The sequence below is a fragment of the Schistocerca serialis genome, chromosome 9, assembly GCF_023864345.2.
Source record: "Schistocerca serialis cubense isolate TAMUIC-IGC-003099 chromosome 9, iqSchSeri2.2, whole genome shotgun sequence".
In the NCBI taxonomy this organism is placed as follows: domain Eukaryota; kingdom Metazoa; phylum Arthropoda; class Insecta; order Orthoptera; family Acrididae; genus Schistocerca; species Schistocerca serialis.
In genome coordinates, this window is record NC_064646.1 from 239,367,417 (window position 1) to 239,387,068 (window position 19,652).

At 41.4% G+C, this 19,652-nt stretch overlaps 1 protein-coding gene across 1 annotated transcript in view; it reads right to left on the bottom strand.

Moving 5' to 3' along the window:
• LOC126419512 (uncharacterized) overlaps nucleotides 1-19,578 on the bottom strand; it is a 33,076-nt gene extending 13,498 nt beyond the window's left edge. The window contains exon 1 of the mRNA XM_050086702.1: nucleotides 19,232-19,578. Within this exon, the coding sequence (XP_049942659.1) occupies nucleotides 19,232-19,578 (347 nt within the window). The remainder of the gene's footprint in view (nucleotides 1-19,231) is intronic.
• Nucleotides 19,579-19,652: the final 74 nt, after the last annotated feature.

The following is a 19,652-nucleotide window of genomic DNA, read 5'->3' on the forward strand; positions in this document are numbered from 1 at the left end:
CATGCACAATGTCGGCACTAGTACAGTGTATATCCACCTTTCGCAGCAATGCAGGCTGCTATTCTCCCATGGAGACGATCGTAGAGATGCTGAATGTAGTCCTGTGGAACGGCTTGCCATGCCATTTCCACCTGGCGCCTCAGTTGGACCAGCGTTCGTGCTGGACGTGCAGACCGCGTGAGACGACGCTTCATCCAGTCCCAAACATGCTCAATGGGGGACAGATCCGGAGATCTTGCTGGCCAGGGTAGTTGACTTACACCTTCTAGAGCACGTTGGGTGGCACGGGATACGTGCGGGCGTGCATTGTCCTGTTGGAACAGCAAGTTCCCTTGCCGGTCTAGGAATGGTAGAACGATGGGTTCGATGACGGTTTGGATGTACCGTGCACTATTCAGTGTCCCCTCGGCGATCACCAGTGGTGTACGGCCAGTGTAGGAGATCGCTCCCCACACCATGATGCCGGGTGTTGGCCCTGTGTGCCTCGGTCGTATGCAGTCCTGATTGTGGCGCTCACCTGCATGGCGCCAAACACGCATACGACCATCATTGGCACCAAGGAAGAAGCGACTCTCATCGCTGAAGACGACACGTCTCCATTCGTCCCTCCATTCACGCCTGTCGCGACACCACTGGAGGCGGGCTGCACGATGTTGGGGCGTGAGCGGAAGACGGCCTAACGGTGTGCGGGACCGTAGCCCAGCTTCATGGAGACGGTTCCGAATGGTCCTCGCCGATACCCCAGGAGCAACAGTGTCCCTAATTTGCTGGGAAGTGGCGGTGTGGTCCCCTACGGCACTGCGTAGGATCCTACGGTCTTGGCGTGCATCCGTGCGTCGCTGCGGTCCGGTCCCAGGTCGACGGGCACGTGCACCTTCCGCCGACCACTGGCGACAACATCGATGTACTGTGGAGACCTCACGCCCCACGTGTTGAGCAATTCGGCGGTACGTCCACCCGGCCTCCCGCATGCCCACTATACGCCCTCGTTCAAAGTCCGTCAACTGCACATACGGTTCACGTCCACGCTGTCGCGGCATGCTACCAGTGTTAAAGACTGCGATGGAGCTCCGTATGCCACGGCAAACTGGCTGACACTGACGGCGGCGGTGCACAAATGCTGCGCAGCTAGCGCCATTCGACGGCCAACACCGCGGTTCCTGGTGTGTCCGCTGTGCCGTGCGTGTGATCATTGCTTGTACAGCCCTCTCGCAGTGGCCGGTGCAAGTATGGTGGGTCTGACACACCGGTGTCAATGTGTTCTTTTTTCCATTTCCAGGAGTGTACATTACATTATGATTTAATTAATACGAATGTATTTATATCGAATATTTGTGACTTAATGACTCATGTACATTAATTAATAGATTATGCAATGCATGCACTGCATTCATAGAGAATTCTCCCCTAACTTACTGAAATAATACAGCGCCACACAATGTTTGTTAGGCAGCGCTACGATTTGCACCCGCATGTCAGTAATTGTCAGTAAGAGTCGGAGGCAGCGGTCATGTTTTCGTGGCTGAATAATTGAGAGTGAAACGAGTGTCGTGACTGTGTCAACATTTTAATTTTCTGGTAGGTGCGAAAAACATTTTTATCTTTCAGTTCAGGTTTTTTTCTAGTTACGTCTACTGATAGGTGAATTTTTTTATTTGTTATAGATAGAATATTGCGGTCGCGAAATAGAGCAGTGTCCAAGCAATAATTTGTCAAATTATTAAATCATGCCAGAAGAGAAGGAAATGATTAGAAAAAAGCTTTCTGGTTCAGAAAATCGGAAAAGAAAAGCTGAGAAAGAAAAAGTTCTTGAAGAAACTAAAAAGCACAGGAATATTTATAAGTACCTTAAAGGAAATTCTAAGGCAAATACTTCAGATATTGAATCAAAAGTCCATGTATCAGCAAATATTTCTTCAGACTGTGAACAATTATACACAAAAAATATACAATCACCTATTGAAGGTGATCAAATTGACCAGCGCAGTACATCTTTGCATGTATCCTCTGATATTTCTCCAAGTCAAAATCAACACATGACATCTGTGGTCGATGAAAGTATCAACGTTCTTGCAATAAAAGAATACAATGTTTCTGATGTAGGTACGTGGCCAAAAGTACTTAATGCTAGAGATATAGATTGCATTATAATATGTGGACCCTCACAAGTATGTCTAAATAACTTTCCAAAAGATGAAAATGGGCGTCATTTCTCTTCAACTCATTACACAAGAAAACTATCAAACGAAGAAACTATCAGACGACGATGGCTAGTTTATTCTGTATCAAACGACAGTGTCTTTTGCTTTTGTTGTCGACTGTTTGATTTAAAGTCAACTACTAATTTGACTACCACTGTGGATTTCAGAAATTGGAAACATTTAAGTGAAGCTCTGAAACTGCATGAAAATAGTCCTAACCACAAAAAAGCATTTACTCAATGGACTGAAGCTGAAATCAGGTTTAAAGCTGGATTAACTATTGACAAGGAAGAACAAAAGCTAATTTCTAAAGAAAGTTTGCGATGGAGCAATGTGCTTCAAAGATTGATGCACATTACTTTGTATTTGGCTGAAAATAATATGGCATTCAGAGGGTTATCAGATAAATTATTTACCCCAAATAATGGAAAATTCTTAGGTCTTGTACAGTTATTGGCATTGAATGGTGATTTGGCTGTCCATTATTGCGGCAAAAATATACAAAATGAATTAATAGAACTCATGGCATCACACGTTATGTCTACAATCGTATCCCGCATAAAGGGTTCAAAGTATTATGCAATCATAGCTGACTGTACTCCAGATATAAGCCAGAAAGAACAACTTTAGATAACTTTAAGATGCGCCAACATAACACAGGATGCCGTAAGTGTGAAAGAACATTTCATCTCATTTCTGCAAATAGATAATACAACCGGTGAAGGCCTCACAGAAAGCATTTTAAAATCATTGAGTGATCTGGACCTTAAGATTAATGACTGCAGAGGACAGGGCTACGATAACGGCGCGAACATGAAGGGGAAAAATAAAGGCGTTCAGAACAGAATTAAGAAGTTAAATCCACTAGCTTTTTTTGTGCCATGTGGATGCCATAGTTATAATTAGGTATTGTGTGATGCGGCAAAATCATCAGTAAAATCCGTGACACTGTTCGGAATGTTACAAAAAATGTTTAATCTATTTGCTGGATCGGTAAATAGATGGAAAATTTTGACCGACCATTTGAAGATATACACCCTGAAAAATGTAAGTGACACACGCTGGGAAGCTCGAATTGATAGCGTCAAAGCGGTTCGTTATCAATTATGCGAAATGCATGACGCTTTGGTTTCCTTGGCCGATGCTACTGAACAAAGCGATGCTGCGGTGTCACACGAAGCGACAACACTAGGAGGACAATTAAAAGACTTCCGCTTCATTGTTTCTCTCGTGACATGGTATGATGTTCTGTTTCAAATTAACGTTGTGAGTAAAGCAAGTCAGTCACCCACAATCAGCTTTGTCGAGTTTATGGGAATCCTTGACAAATGTTGCTCTTATTTGGAAACATATAGACAAACAGGTTTCGAACAAGCTATTGTAACAGCAACTGAACTGGCTTCGGATCTTGATACGCAGCCATTATTTAAACCACAAATGCGATTAAGACGTATTAAACGCAGGTCGGGTGAAGAGGCTGTTGATGATCAAATAACTGACCCAAAAAAGAAGTTTAAAGTAGAGTTTTTCAATGCACTGTTGGACACCGTGCACATATCCATGAAAGAAAGATTTGAACTGATGCAAGAATTTTCTGCGACGTGGAGTTTCTTGTTTGACATTTAAAAAAATCAAAATAAAGAAGAACTAATACAATGCTGTTCTAAATTACAAGAAAAGTTAACTGTCAACATGAAGTCAGATATTGATGGAAATTTGCTGTGCGACGAAATTTTAGGCCTGCAACACTATCTCGAAGACAGCCAGGCAACTCCTATTGAAGCCTTAAACTTCATAAAAAAGCATAATCTTCAAGAGTTATATCCCAACATCTAGATAACGTTACGTATTTTGCTAACAATACCAGTGACTGTCGCAAGCGGCGAAAGCAGTTTTTCCAAACTGAAGGTGATAAAAACGTACTTGCGGTCTACAATGTCTCAAACAAGACTAACCAGTTTGGCCTCACTGTCCATTGAAAAAGAAGTTGCAGAAAACCTGGACTTTGCTAATCTGATCAGAGACTTTGCCGACAGAAAAGCGAGAAAAGTAAAATTTTAGTCGTTTATAATTGTTTTTCATTAGGCGTAATATGTTTTGTGTTCAGATGACTGACAGAAAATATAGGTTTATGGCTTACAGTTATATTAAATTCAATAAAAATATGGTACCCAATTCAAAATTAGTGTTTTTTCGTTATACATATTACCTCCTATATATAAAAATCAATTGTTGTGTGTTAGTCTCACCAAAACAAAGAAATGGCTTGACCAATTTGAATAATTTTTGTTTTGTTTTGTTCGCTTTAGTACAGGGGTGCTTCAGAAAAGAAAAGAAGTATTTGGGATATACGAGCCTGTTTCAACCACATTTTACGCATCTTTTCTTTGTTTAGAACACGCAAAAACAATTTTCTGGAGTTGTTGTAGATGTACAGTGCAGTACTACGCAATATTTTTAGACAATTTCCCAAAACGTGAATGCCCAAACAATATATCACTGCTATACTGACTGTTACGGCAGCGACAGCAGCATGCTGGACTGACGTCACAGGCTACACAGGACTCACATGGAGCGTCTTAGCGGGCTTTCAGATTATTTGGATTTCATTTCCATTTAAAAAAATAAAATACTCAAATTTACGATGGAAAAAACCATGTTATGATCATAAGATGACGCCATTAACCACTTTAGACGATTTCTAGAAAACAGTCAAATACCGTGTTGCAAAGCACTGCCAGGTGCGCTATTTATACAATAAAGGGCGCCAACTGGATGACTCGCCCGGGGCACCTGGATGGCTAAGGCCGGCACTGGCTGTATCCATACGAAATGTTGAGTGAGACTCAGTACCAGAAAGTAGGCTCGATTCACAAGGTGGGCAACGTCACGTCAACGTCAACGCAGGTCACGTGACTCAAAAATATTCGTCCAATGCTTTCAAATGGTGAGGTTCACACGGGGGACAACGTCACGTAAACGTCAGTTTCATATTATTCAACACACCGCCGACAGTCACTTGGAATATGCGAAAGATAGGTAACCTCTTGCGATCTGTAGACACCTCTGTGCAATTATTTTGAGAGAAAAGTAATTGCTAGTCAACTTCTGTTGAGAAAACAGCTCTCAACTATGACATTTTATGCAAAACTTATATGCTAATTAATCACTTTCTTAAGTTTGATAAATTGATTCGAGAATTACTTTCGACTGGAGCTGCCGTCGAAAAAACCGACACCGTATGCCTTCTACAGGGGATAGGCAAAACATCGTGAACACCTGTACTTAGTTGTGAATAATTTTTTAATAAGGGATACAACCCCCATTTGCCCGTAATACAGCTGCGATTTTTCTTGGAATATTGGCGCATAATGATTGTATAGTCTCCAGTGGAATGTTGTGCCACTCTTCGATCAGAACCTCTTCTAACGCCTTTAGTTACGTAGTAGGCGGAAATCTGCTCCGGAGTCTGCGCTCCAATACCGCCCACAAGGATTCGATAATGTTCAAGTCTGGGGACTGTGCTGGTCAGGAAAACGCTGCAGTTCAGTTGCATGCTCCCCGTGCCACGATTGTACTGTGCTGGCCTAGCTGTATGAATGGGTGCATTATCGTCCTGAAATACGGCATCATTGTTGGGGAACAACATTAGATCTGTAACACGACCTTTGAGAGTAATGAAGGGACCAGCAGAATACTATGATATGGCTGCTCACACCATCACACTTCCACCTCCATGCATAACCGATGGAGTCAAGCAATCAGGATTGTAGGCTTATTTTGGCTTTCTCCAGACGTAAACTCTGCCCGATGTTTGAAATAACGAAAACGTTTATTCGTCGGACTATATGACGTGTTTCCACTGATAAGACGTCAAGGATTTATGCTCCGGACACAATGTTTTACGCCTCTTTGCGTTGGTTGTAGCCACTATTGGTTTCGGTATAGCAGCTCGTCCGTACATATTAGCTTTATGGAGTTCTCGACGGAGAGTGTCGTTAGATACGTTGCCTCGAAGATGGCTATTGAGCATCGCAGTTACTTTAGCCGCCGTAGTTTTGTGTTGTTTTGACACAATTCATGTAAGTGTACGACGATCTCTGTCATTTAGTTTTGATTTTCGCCCATTATCACGTTTATGTTTTGTGTAGGCTGTCGTGACTGTTGAAGCAGTTGCTCTTTAAACATTCAATAAGTTGGCTGCCTTGCTTTCTGATGCTCCAGCTAATTGGGTCCCCACAATCTGCCCTCTTTGGAACTTGTTACGTATTTCTCTGCACGTCGACCTCGGCCTCTGAATGCACTGCTCCTACACAACCTGCACCGATGCCTAGTCGATACTGAAAACGCTCCGTCCATTTCGACACGTGCCTTCCTGCGTTGTTGACCGTGAAGCACAACAATCCCATAACTACCACTGTTCACATTATTTTGCCTCTCCCCTGTACTTTTAACGATGCTTGCAGAACACAGTGTAATGGTCACTGCAATCGAAACGCTCTCAATGAGAGACTTGACGCTGAGCTTCATGAAAAGTAGGCTATTGGATGAATAGTCGAAGCGGGAGTCCTTGCGAAAAACAAAAATGAAGATAAACTGCCTCTTACAGCTTTTCAGACTCAACGGTATCAGAAAAAACTTTCATCAAACGACAGTAAAACAAGAAATCGCAAGGAACTTCAGCGAACTCATTCAACTTTAGTTGTTATCGTTGTGGAAAGCCTGGTCATAAAAGGGATAACTCCAAAGTTATCAAACAAGAAATCAGGAACCAGCAATTCAGTGGTAGTGGCTAACGTCAAAGAGGAAGATGATTTTCGTTTTGCAGCATCAAGTGAAGATCAGTCAGCGAACAACATAAATTTGTTCTTGGGCTCTGGAGAAACTTGATTAACCGTAAGATACCACTCACTAATGTAAAGAAAGTGGAACAACGAATTGACGTTAAAGTAGCCGAGTCAGGCATTTTTCTTGAGGCTAAAGTAAAAGGACAAATTATTGTCACTAGTGTTGCAAAAGGAATGGAAATTCAGATAACGATTAAAGATGATTTATCTGTGTCTGATCTTATCTATAATTTGCTGTCAGTTAGAAGATTGGAAATGAATGGTTTTAGTATCAAGTTCGAAAAAGCTCAAGCTTTAATTACAAATGGAAAAGAAATCATTGCTACTGCAAATAGGAATAAATCTCAGCTATACATTTTAAATTTTTTTTGTAATACGAAGCCTTCTCAGCTACTTCAGCTGAAACTATTGTGAAAATGTGGCATCGCAGATTTGAGATATATTAACATTAAACTATGTATCTTAAATCTGCGATGGCAGCAGCCTTTTCAGTAGTTGCAGGGGCAACAGTCTGGATGAATGACTGATCTGGCCCTGTAACACTAACCAAAACGGCCTTGCTGTGCTGGTACTGCGAACGGTTGAAAGCAACGGGAAACTACAGCCGTAATTTTTCCCGAGGGCATGCAGCTTTACTGTATGGTTAATGATGATGGCGTCCTCTTGGTTAAAATATTCCGGAGGTAAAATAGTCTCCCATTCGGATCTCCGGGCGGGGACTACTCAGGAGGACGTTGTTATCAGGAGAAAGAAAACTGGAGTTCTACGGATCGGAGCGTGGAATGTCAGATCCCTTAATCGGCCAGGTAGGTTAGAAAATTTAAAAAGGGTAACGGATAGGTTAAAGTTAGATATAGTGGGAATTAGTGAAGTTCGGTGGCAGGAGGAACAAGACTTTCGGTCAGGCGAATACAGGGTTATAAATACAAAGTCAAATAGGGGTAATGGAGGAGTAGGTTTAATAATGAATAAAAAAATAGGAATGCGGGTAAGCTACTACAAACAGCACAGTGACCGCATTGTTGTGGCCAAGATAGATACGAAGCCCATACCTACTACAGTAGTACAAGTTTATATGCCAACCAGCTCTGCAGATGACGAAGAAATTGAAGAAATGTATGATGAAATAAAAGAAATTATTCGGATAGTGAAGGGAGATGAAAATTTAACAGTCATGGGTGACTGGAATTCGTCAGTAGGAAAAGGGAGAGAAGGAAACGTAGTTGGTGAATATGGATTGGGGGTAAGAAATGAAAGAGGAAGCCGCCTGGTAGAATTTTGCACAGAGCATAAGTTAATCATAGCTAACACTTGGTTCAAGAATCATAAAAGAAGGTTGTATACATGGAAGAAGCCTGGAGATCCTGACAGGTTTCAGATAGATTATATAATGGTAAGACAGAGATTTAGGAACCAGGTTTTAAATTGTAAGACATTTCCAGGGGCAGATGTGGACTCCGACCACAATCTATTGGTTATGAACTGTAGATTAAAACTGAAGAAACTGCAAAAAGGTGGGAATTTAAGGAGATGGGACCTGGATAAACTGAAAGAACCAGAGGTTGTACAGAGTTTCAAGGAGAGCATAAGGGAACAATTGACAGGAATGGGGGAAAGAAATACAGTAGATGAAGAATGGGTAGCTTTGAGGGATGAAGTAGTGAAGGCAGCAGAGGATAAAGTAGGTAAAAGGACAAGGGCTAGCAGAAATCCTTGGGTAACAGAAGAAATATTGAATTTAACTGATGAAAGGAGAAAATATAAAAATGCAGTAAATGAAGCAGGCAAAAAGGAATACAAACGTCTCAAAAATGAGATCGACAGGAAGTGCAAAATGGCTAAGCAGGCATGGCTAGAGCACAAATGTAAGGATGTAGAGGTTTATCTCACGAGGAGTAAGGTAATACTGCCTACAGGAAAATTAAAGAGACCTTTGGAGAAAAGAGAACCACTTGTATGAATATCAAAAGCTCAGATGGAAACCCGGTTCTAAGCAAAGAAGGGAAAGCAGAAAGGTGGAAGGAGTATATGGAGGGTCTATAAAAGGGCGATGTACTTGAGTACAATATTATGGAAATGGAAGAGGATGTAGATGAAGATGAAAGGGGAGATGTAATACTGCGTGAAGAGTTTGACAGAGCACTGAAAGACCTGCGTCGAAACAAGGCCGCGGGAGTAGATAACATTCTATTAGAACTACTGACCTTGGGAGAGCCAGTCCTGACAAAACTCTTTCATCTGGTGAGCAAGATGTATGATACAGGCGAAATGCCCTCAGACTTCAAGAAGAGTATAATAATTCCAATCCCAAAGAAAACAGGTGTTGACAGATGTGAAAATTATCGAACTACCAGTTTAATAAGTCACGGCTGCTAAATAATAACGCTAATTATTTACAGACGAATGGAAAAACTACCAGAGGCCGACCTCGGGGAAGATCAGTTTGGATTCCGTAGAAATATTGGAACACGTGAGGCAATACTGACCCTACGACTTATCTTAGAAGCTAGATTAAGGAAAGGCAAACCTACGTTTCTAGCATTTGTAGACTTAGAGCAAGCTTTTGACAATGTTGACTGGAATACTCTCTTTCTAATTCTGAAGGTGGCAGGGGTAAAATACAGGGAGCGAAAGACTATTTACAGTTTGTATGGAAACCAAATGGCAGTTATAAGAGTCGAGGGGCATGAAAGGGAAGCAGTGGTTGGGAAGGGAGTGAGACAGGGTTGTAGCCTGTCCCCGATGTTATTCGATCTGTATATTGCAATGAAGGAGACAAAAGAAAAATTCGGAGTAGGTATTAAGATCCATGGAGAAGAAATAAAAACTTTGAGATTCGCCGATGACATTGTAATTCTGTCAGAGACAGCAAAGGACTTGGAAGAGCAGTTGAACGGAATGGACAGTATCTTGAAAGGAGGATATAAGATGAACATCAACAAAAGCAAAACGACGATAATGGAATGTAGTCGAATCAAGTCGGGTGATGCTGAGGGTATTAGATTAGGAAATGAGACACTTAAAGTAGTAAAGGAATTTGGCTATTTGGGGAGCAAAATAACTGATGATGGCCGAAGTAGAGAGGATATAAAATGTAGACCGGCAATGGCAAGGAAAGCGTTTCTGAAGAACAGAAATTTGTTAACATCGAGTATAGATTTAAGTGTCAGGAAGTCGTTTCTGAAAGTATTTGTATGGAGTGTAGCCATGTAAGGAAGTGAAACATGGACGATAAATTGTTTAGACAAGAAGAGAATAGAAGCTTTTGAAATGTGGTGCTACAGAAGAATGCTGAAGATTAGATGGGTAGATCACATAACTAATGAGGAGGTATTGAATAGGATTGGGGAGAAGAGGAGTTTGTGGCACAACTTGACTAGAGGAAGGGATCGATTGGTAGGACATGTTCTGAGGCATCAAGGGATCACCAATTTAGTATTGGAGGGCAGCGTGGAGGGTAAAAATCATAGAGGGAGACCAAGAGATGAATACACCAAGCAGATTCAGAAGGATGTAAGTTGCAGTAGGTACTGGGAGATGAAGCAGTTTGCACAGGATAGAGTAGCATGGAGAGCTGCATCAAACCAGTCTCAGGACTGAAGACCACAACAACAACAACAACAACAATAAACTCCTTCCGCCACAAGTGGAACTCGACACTTTAACAATCCCTAGGAACGATGCTCAGATTGTGTCGAAGGAAAAAATCACAGCTGCCATACGATCACACTGAATACGTGCCATGAGACGATCCACAGTGACCTGTGGGTCAATCTCACCAGAATCGTTCGACAGTAAGAAGTGCGTTCTCAAGTTCGTCGACGACTTTACTCATTTTGCAGTGGTCTACGTACTGAAATCGAAGTCGGAGGTAACTCGCTCTCTGAAGATGTTTCACACCGTGGCTACAGCTCATTTCAGCTTGAAGATCAGCAGATGGCGGTGTGACAATGTTAGTGAATATATGGTGAAAGAGTTGAAGCAATTCTATGATGAATAATAAATATTGTTTGAGTTTAGAATCAGATATACTCCTCAGCAAAATGGTGTCTCGAAGCAAATGAACAGAACTCTTACTGATAAGGCTCGCTGTTTGATACTTCAATGTAAATTAAGACGTTCTGGTCAGAAGCTGTTCATACTGCTGTATATCTGCATTAAATAGAAGTCATACTGGGACTCTGGAAGGAAAGGTTTCTGCAACTTTGTAGTACAACGAGAAACCTAACTTGAGTAAGCTGAGAGTATTTGGATGTATTGCTTATCAACTGGTACCAAAGGAATTGAGAACAGGGAAGACCGACAGCAATCCTTTGAAGTGTTACGTCACTGGCTCCTGTCCTAAAGGCTACAGACTTTGCTGTCCGGAAGAAGGAGAAATAGTCACAGGAAGCAACATTGTTTTCTACGAAGGAAGATTTGAGGACTGGATTCCGGAATCTGTACAGGAATCATTAGAAAAGAAACACAAATACGATAATGGAGGTTAATTCACCGAACACGATGTTAAACCAAATGATGGAGGTCATGAAATAATTCCAAAACAAGAACTGTCCAGCGACTGAAAGGAAACTGAAGTTAAAGATGTTCAACGTTGTACCAGGATGAGTAACGCTTCCAAATGCCTGGATGACTATGCTGTTCTTGCAATGAACGCTGAAAATTTGTCGGTGATATAGCGAAAACCTAGAAGGAAATTATAACTTGTAAAGATAAGGAATCGTGGTATAAAGCTATTCTGGATGAAACAGATTCTATAAAGGAAAACAAGACTCGGATGTATATTAAATTACCCACTGGAAGATAGACAATCGGCAGTAAGCAGGTGTTCAAATTGTAGAAGGACACGGATGGAAATAAGACACATGGCTAGACTTGTGGCTAAAGGATGCTCACAGACAAAAGGATTTGACGATCAGGAAACATATGCTCCAATGGTTCGACTTGCAACTGTTAGAATAATGTTAATTATTGCAATCCAGCAATGACTGTTTCTGGAACAATTTGATGTTGCTAGCCCTTTTCTTCATGGATTACTCAAGAAGGAAATGTGCATAGTTATTCCTGAAGGAGTGGCTATTTCTGAAAAACTGAAAGACACAACTGGTTTGGTTCACAGGTTGCAGAAGTCTTTATAGAGTTGAAAGCAAACACCACTATTCTATTCATAGGTTTCTTATCTCTATAAGATTTACTCAGCCTGAAGGAGATAAATGACTTCACTATATGATTTTAAAGGAAGTTGTCATTTACATTGTGCTCTATGTTGACGACATTCTGATGTTAGGAAATAATAGAGAGGAAATGGAGAGAATGAAATTTAAGTTACAGAAGAAGTTTAAAATAAAGGAATTAGGAGAATCACAATCTTACTAGGAAATCGAGATTTCAAGGAACGAAGAAATTTAACTGAGTCAAGCGTCATATTTGAAGAATTTGTTACAACGATTGAACATGCAAGGCTGTAACCCGGTCAAGGCACCTATGGAAGTTAAACTGGAAATCAAGGAAAGAAAAAGGATATATTAGCCATGGAAAGAATTGATCGAATGTTTGATGTATGCAATGACAGCAACAAGCCTTCATTTATGTGCCGCTGTCAACTTCTTACGCAGATGCCATAACAATCCATCGGAAGAACTCTGGGGATGCTTGAAAAGAGTTTTGAGATGTATCAAAGGAAACTTCTACATGAAACTACATTATCGTCAAGGGAATCATGAAGCTCTTCTTGGCCTACGTTATGCAAACATGCACAAAAAGCAAGACGCAAGATCTAACTCTTGTTACCTATTACAACTGTTTGAAAATACTGTCCACTGGGCAACGAAGAGACTGACTGGTGTTTTTTTGTCGTCTGTAGAGGCGGAACATGTAACTCTGGCAACAGCTGCTGCTAAGCTACTCTGGCTGAAATGTTTGCTGGACGGCATTAAAGTTCTACTCCAGCTACCAGTTCGTATATTCGAGGGTGATCAGTCCTGTGTACGGTTACTGAAGAAACGGGAACACCGTCGGTTGAGGTATGTCAACATTAAATGTAGCTTTGTGCGTCATCTTCACCACTGCAAAATAATCACCGCCGAGCATGTATGTTCGGAGGATCAGATTGCAGACATCTTCATCGAAGACCTACCGGCTCCTAGATTAGTCGCTTTGAGAAGCTTTTTGAGTATAGCTTATTATTCATGTTAAATTTAAAATAAATGAATTGCAGATGGGTGTTGAGAGTGCAATCAATATCTGTGGTTTACGTAAAATAACTTTGAAGATAAAAAGCTTCGCTGCCGTCGTTATTCTGTGCTCAGTTGCCTTCAGTTATTTTTTCAATTCAATAAAACCAACTAATAATAGTATGATTTAAGGATAGTCTCTAACATTTTGTGAGTGTTATTTAAGAGTGAGAAACTGAAAATTTATCACTATGAATTTTGAAGTTCCATCATATTCATCACTATGAATTTTGAAGTTCCATCATATTCATAGTTCGGACAGGAAGAGAATAGAAGCTTTCGAAATGTGGTGCTACAGAAGAATGCTGAAGATTACATGGGTAGATCACATAACTAATGAGGAGGTATTGAATAGGATTGGGGAGAAGAGAAGTTTGTGGCACAACTTGACCAGAAGAAGGGATCGGTTGGTAGGACATGTTCTGAGGCATCAAGGGATCACCAATTTGGTATTGGAGGGCAGCGTGGAGGGTAAAAATCTTAGAGGGAGATCAAGAGATGAATACACTAAGCAGATTCAGAAGGATGTAGGTTGCAGTAGGTACTGGGAGATGAAGAAGCTTGCACAGGATAGAGTAGCATGGAGAGCTGCATCAAACCAGTCTCAGGACTGAAGACCACAACAAAAACAACATCATATTCATTATTTCCTTACCATTTGTTACATTTATTCGTATAGTACCCCTAATTGTTACAATATCCCTGCCTCAAGCTAATTGAAATAATGTACCAATTCTCTCTTGAATGACTGTGTACTGTACTGGGCGACTGTGCAGATAAAAAATGAAAAAAAAAATAGGAATATTATGAATGTCTGTGAAGTTGATAGCAGGATTTTTCCTAACAAAAAAAAAAAAAAAAAAAAAAAAAAAAAAAAAAAAAACGGGAGGGAAATGAAAATGTCAGCAGATCCTTAATCGTTGCAGCGAGAATAAATCCACGTCTGGGCAACTGAATGTTACTTTTGAGAAAAGACGGCAACGCCACTCATCACTGGTTTTAATCCGTGTTATTATAAATTCGATGCAGGCTCTTGAAATTATTTTCGGCACAGGATGTAAATCTTGCTGGTAAAACTTAAACATAAACAATGTGAAATGTCGGGGTTTTAAATGGATGAATTACTTTTTCCTGTTTTGTTGTCTTTGACGATGAATACATTTGCCGTTTATTCATCAAGATGAGCTCTTATGAATTACAATGGTTTTTAATCCTTCCGTCTTTTCTATATAGACACCGAACATTAAAGTCACAATTTTGATTACAGTGGCGAACTATCCCTTTCACACAACAATATATACCTCTCTCTACTCCCGCTAGGATGACAAAAAATTACATCCAAGTCAGCTATCAAAGTCAGAGATACAAAGAACAACAGTCTCTTCTTAGCATCGCTGCTGTCACTCGCAGCCACTATATCGTTGCGTGTCAGTATTACCCTCCGTAGTTTTGTAATGACGCCCACCACGGACGCATCCTCTGGCGGGACCAGCCCCCATTCCACGCCCAATACCCCCCAATCATATCCCACCCATGTTAAGCTAAATCCTTCTGCCCGACTCATGCAGCACTGCCACCGTCAGAGGGTGGCACGGGACCACAAGCCCCACCGCCACACCACCAAAGTGAATTGCAGTGACGCAGTCACTGCCCTGTGGAAATTCAAAGTGAATTGCAGTGACGCAGTCACTGCCCTGTGGAAATTTACTGCCTCACCAACACAGTTAGACCGCAATAGACCGGTGATGCTGCATTGTAACATATCACAAAAAAAAAAAATTAATTAAGTAATGATTTGGTCTCTAACCCTTGTACTCTGCATAGATCGGACGTCAAATAAGCATTATGCATTATATTTCAAATCATGTGCGTTATTAATATTAGGCTTCTACATTTTTTAAGATAATGATAAACATCTCCACCTCGTGGACACTTTCGCACACGAGTCGTAAGACAGAGAATACAACGAAATAGCATATTCTCTCGACGTGATACTACAACGTTTAGAACTGAATATGTTGTGGCTCTTTAAAACAGAGGGTGAGACCAGTTGCAGAAAATCAGTCAAAAGACACTTTTAAAAAACTTGTTTACCATTCCTTCTGTTTCTGTATTTACGTTTGGATTGGTTAGAATGCAAAAAGAACTAAATCTGCTTGTTGTATATTAGACGGAAGATCATTTACATTTGTGAGGAACAACAGCGTATCTAAGACGGAGCTTTGGGGAACCCCATACGTAATTTCTCCCGTCACATTTATGTCCCTGGGCCATGTTGGTTGAATTACTAATTATCACTTTCTGCATTCTTTTGGCTATATATGACATTATCCATTGGTTAGCCATATCATCAATCCCATAAAATTTCAATTTATCTATACAGGTCACAGAAAATAACAGCTGGAGCTATTTTGTTATATAACGCTTGCAAAATCTGGTAAGTCAACTTGTAAATGTCATTCTCAGTAGAACAACACTTATGAAACCCAAACTATGTTTTGCTGAGGATATTATTGTTGCTAAGGTGAGATACTACTGTAGAATACGTCACCTTCTCAAAAATTTTTGAACTTTATAAATATATTCACCTACATTCTTCCTGCCATTGAACTTCATTAATTCCCATTCGTCTAACCTTAACCCATCCGTTTCCCTTTTTAAAGTTTCTGATCTAGCTGCATTATTAACGGATCTAACAGTCCACACTCCAATCCACGAAACGCCAGTTTTGTTTCTCGTAATGGCGACATCCTCGTGAGTATTCCCCACGGGCTATCGGAAGGGGAGACTGTTTTGTCTCCAGAATATTTCAGACAAGAGGATGCTGTCATCATTTAACCACACAATACAGCTTCACGTCCTCAGGAAAAATTACAGTTGTAGCTTCCCCTTGCTTTCAGCCGTTCGCAGTACCAGCAGAGTATGTCTGTTTTGATTTATGTTGCAAGACTACATCAGTCTCTTGCCCCTCCCACTGCTGAAAAGGTGCTACCCCTCTTCAGGAACCACATGTTTCTCTGGCCTTTCAACACATATCCCTCCATTGCAGCTCCATCTACAATGCTACTTGCTGGATCACTGAGGCACGCATGCTTCGTTACTAACAGAGAGGTCTTTCTACATCTACATCTACGTCTCCATAGATACTCCACAAGCTACCGTACGGTCCATGGCGGAGGGTACCCTGTACTACTACTTGTCATTTCCTTTCCCGTTCTACTGGCAAATAGAGCGAGGGAAAAACGACTGTCTGTGAGGCTCCATATGAGTCCTAATTCCTCGTATCTTATCTTCGTGAGTCTCACGCGCAATATATTTTGGCGGCAGTGGAATAGAACGGCAGTCAGCTTCAAATACCGTTTCTCTAAATTTTCTCAATAGTGTTTCTCGGAAAGAAAGTTACCTTCCCTTCAGGGATTACAATGGGAGTTCTCGAAGAATATCCAAAACACTTGTGTGTTATTCGAACCTACTGGTAACAAATCTAGCAGCCTGCTTCTGAATTGCTTCAATATCTTCCTTCAATCCTACTGGGTAAAGATACCAAACAATCGAGTAGTACTCAAGAACAGGTCACACCAGCGTCCTGTACGCAGTCTCTTGTACAGGTGAACCATTCTTTCCTAAAATTCTCACAATAAACTGAAGTCGGCCATTCGCCTTCCCTGCCACTGTTCTCACGTGTTCGTCCCACCTCATCTCGCTTTGCAGCGTTACGCCCAGATGTTTAAACGACTTGATCGTGTCAAGAAGGACACAAATAATGCTGTATCCGAACGTTACAAGTTTGATCTTCCTGTTCATCTGCGTTAACTTACTTTTTTCCACATTTAGGCAAGTTGCCATTCATCACACCAACTGGAAATTTTGTCTAAGTCGTTATGTATCTTCCTACAGTCATTCACCTTCGACACCTTACCGTACACCACGGCATTAGTAAACAACCGCAGATTGCTGTCCATTTGTAGCTATAAGGTCTGAGATATTTGCATTGCGTGTGGGCTCCTGAGCTAGCTGCTCAAGACAATTTCCAGAAGACGTGTTCAAAACTATTTCACATGTCTGTCTATCTGTACCTCCCGCAATGAACCCATAGACATCTCAGTATGTATTCGGCAGGTTAAACTAGCCTCCAACTAGTATTGTATGATCTGGGTATTGCACTCTATTGACCGTAGACTTTCTTTGAATGACTCTTGAAGTGTCACATCAGAATCGGGTGGCCGGTAAAACCATCTAGCAATTAACTTGATTTTACTACACCTGTTATGCGCTACCAGATGACTTAAACTATCACTCTCAACTTCGACCTCAATAGAGACAATATTTTTATCAACTACAATGAACACTCCCCCTCCAACGACCCACTAGTTTTCTTTCCGATATAAGTTCCACGACTCGCTAAATATTTCAGAGCTTTCCACTTCTGGTTTCAGCCATATGTCGGCTCCAAGAATATTTTGAGCGCGAGAACTTTTTGGAGGGAAGTAAATTCGGAATCTTTATGACGAATACTTCGACAGTTTACTGATAAAATTGTGACAGTCTAAGTGTCTTTATTCTGAATACGGTTCGACTTCCCTTGCTGCATATCGACTGGCTAGTGTTCGTCAGAGCACCTCAAACTAGGTTCTTGATTTATTGGGAGGGGGGGGGGAGGGGTTAATCAATTAAAGACGTTTAATGGTCTGACATTGTTGTTAAGTGAGAGATTAAATAAACGTATTTTCATGTATAGGAATGAAAACTCATTACAATGAAGGTATTCCACATAAAGGCTAGAAACTAGAGACGAAATATTTTAGTCTAATTCTAAGTAAGATACTTGAAAAACTCAAATCAGAAAAGTCTACAGCAAAGGAAAAGTATTATGAGAAATGCCACTTGGTTTTAGTAAAAGTTACTCAATTAATGCTGCCACTATATGGAAATTGTTGAAGCATACCTTGTGTCACTCAAGTCATTTCCTTTCCAGTTCCACTCGCAAACAGAGCGAAGGAAATGCAACTGTCTATATGCCTCCACACAAGCTCTAACATCTCTTATCTTTGTGGTCCTTACCCAAAATTTACTTTGGTGGCAGTAGCATCGTCCTGCAGTCAGCCCCAAATGCTGCTTCTCTAAACTGTTTCAACAGTGTTCCCCCAAAAAGGATGTCGTCTACCCTTCGGTGATTCCAATTTGAGTTCACAGAGCATGTCTGTAACAATCGCGTGATGATCAAATCTACGGTAATAAATCTAGCAGCACATTTCCAAATTGCTTCGATGTTTTCCTTTGGTATGACATGGAGGGGAACCCAAATAATTGATTACTGCTCAAGAATAGATCGCGTGAGTGTTCCTTACATGGTCTTCTTTAGAAATGAACCACACATTCCTAAAATTCTCCCAATAAACCAAAGTTGACCATTCGTCTTCTGTGTTGACATCTGTGCTCCTTCCATTTCATATCACTTTGCAATATTAGGCCTGGATATTTTAATCGATGTGACCGCATGAAGCAGCACACTACATATGCTGTATCCGAAAACTACAGGATTGCTTTTCCTATTCATCATCATTACTTTAAGGTTTTCCACATTTAGAGCAGGCTACAGATTCTAAGTCTTCTTGTATCCTCCTTCAGTCACTCAACAATGATAGCTTCCCGTACTCCAGGGCATCATCACCCTGTTCATCAGGTTAGTTGTGTATATAGAGAATAGGAGCAGTGCTATCACACTTGTCTGGGGCACACCTTGTCTCTGATGAACACTCACCCTCTACAAAAACGTACTAGGCTCTGTTACTTAAGAAGCCTTCGAGCCACTCACATACTGGGGAACCTAGTCCACATGCTCTTACTTTCCTTGACAGTCTGCAGTATTGCACCATATCAAACACTTATCGGAAATCTACGAATATGAAATCTACCTTTGTCGCTAGATAAAGGAAGAGTTGGAACTGACCTGCTAGAGGACTCAGAAGAGTCTTCGGAAGAACTGCCGAGGTCTACAGAAATGGACTCCTGCCTCCAGGAAGGCTTTTTGGGCGCTGGCGGCAGAGGCAGCGGCAGTGGGACCGGTGGCGGCAGCACGCCCAGCTCCACACGCTCCTCGCGGGACACCTCGTCCCAAGATGGCGGCCGCGGTCGACACCGGCCCGGTGCTGGGGGCGCCTGATCGTGACGGGCACGAGGCCGAGCCGTCTCAGGGGACCCCAGCACTGTGTCCACGGAGTCTCCCCTCTGAAAATGACGTGCTATTGTACTACACAGTTCGATGGTCAGAAATAGATGCTCATTGTTACACTCCATCTTCAATCACTATTACCTTTCTGCTCTTGCAGTGTGTTCCAGTGGATGGCGCTTGCTTTGGTCCTCATGCTTTT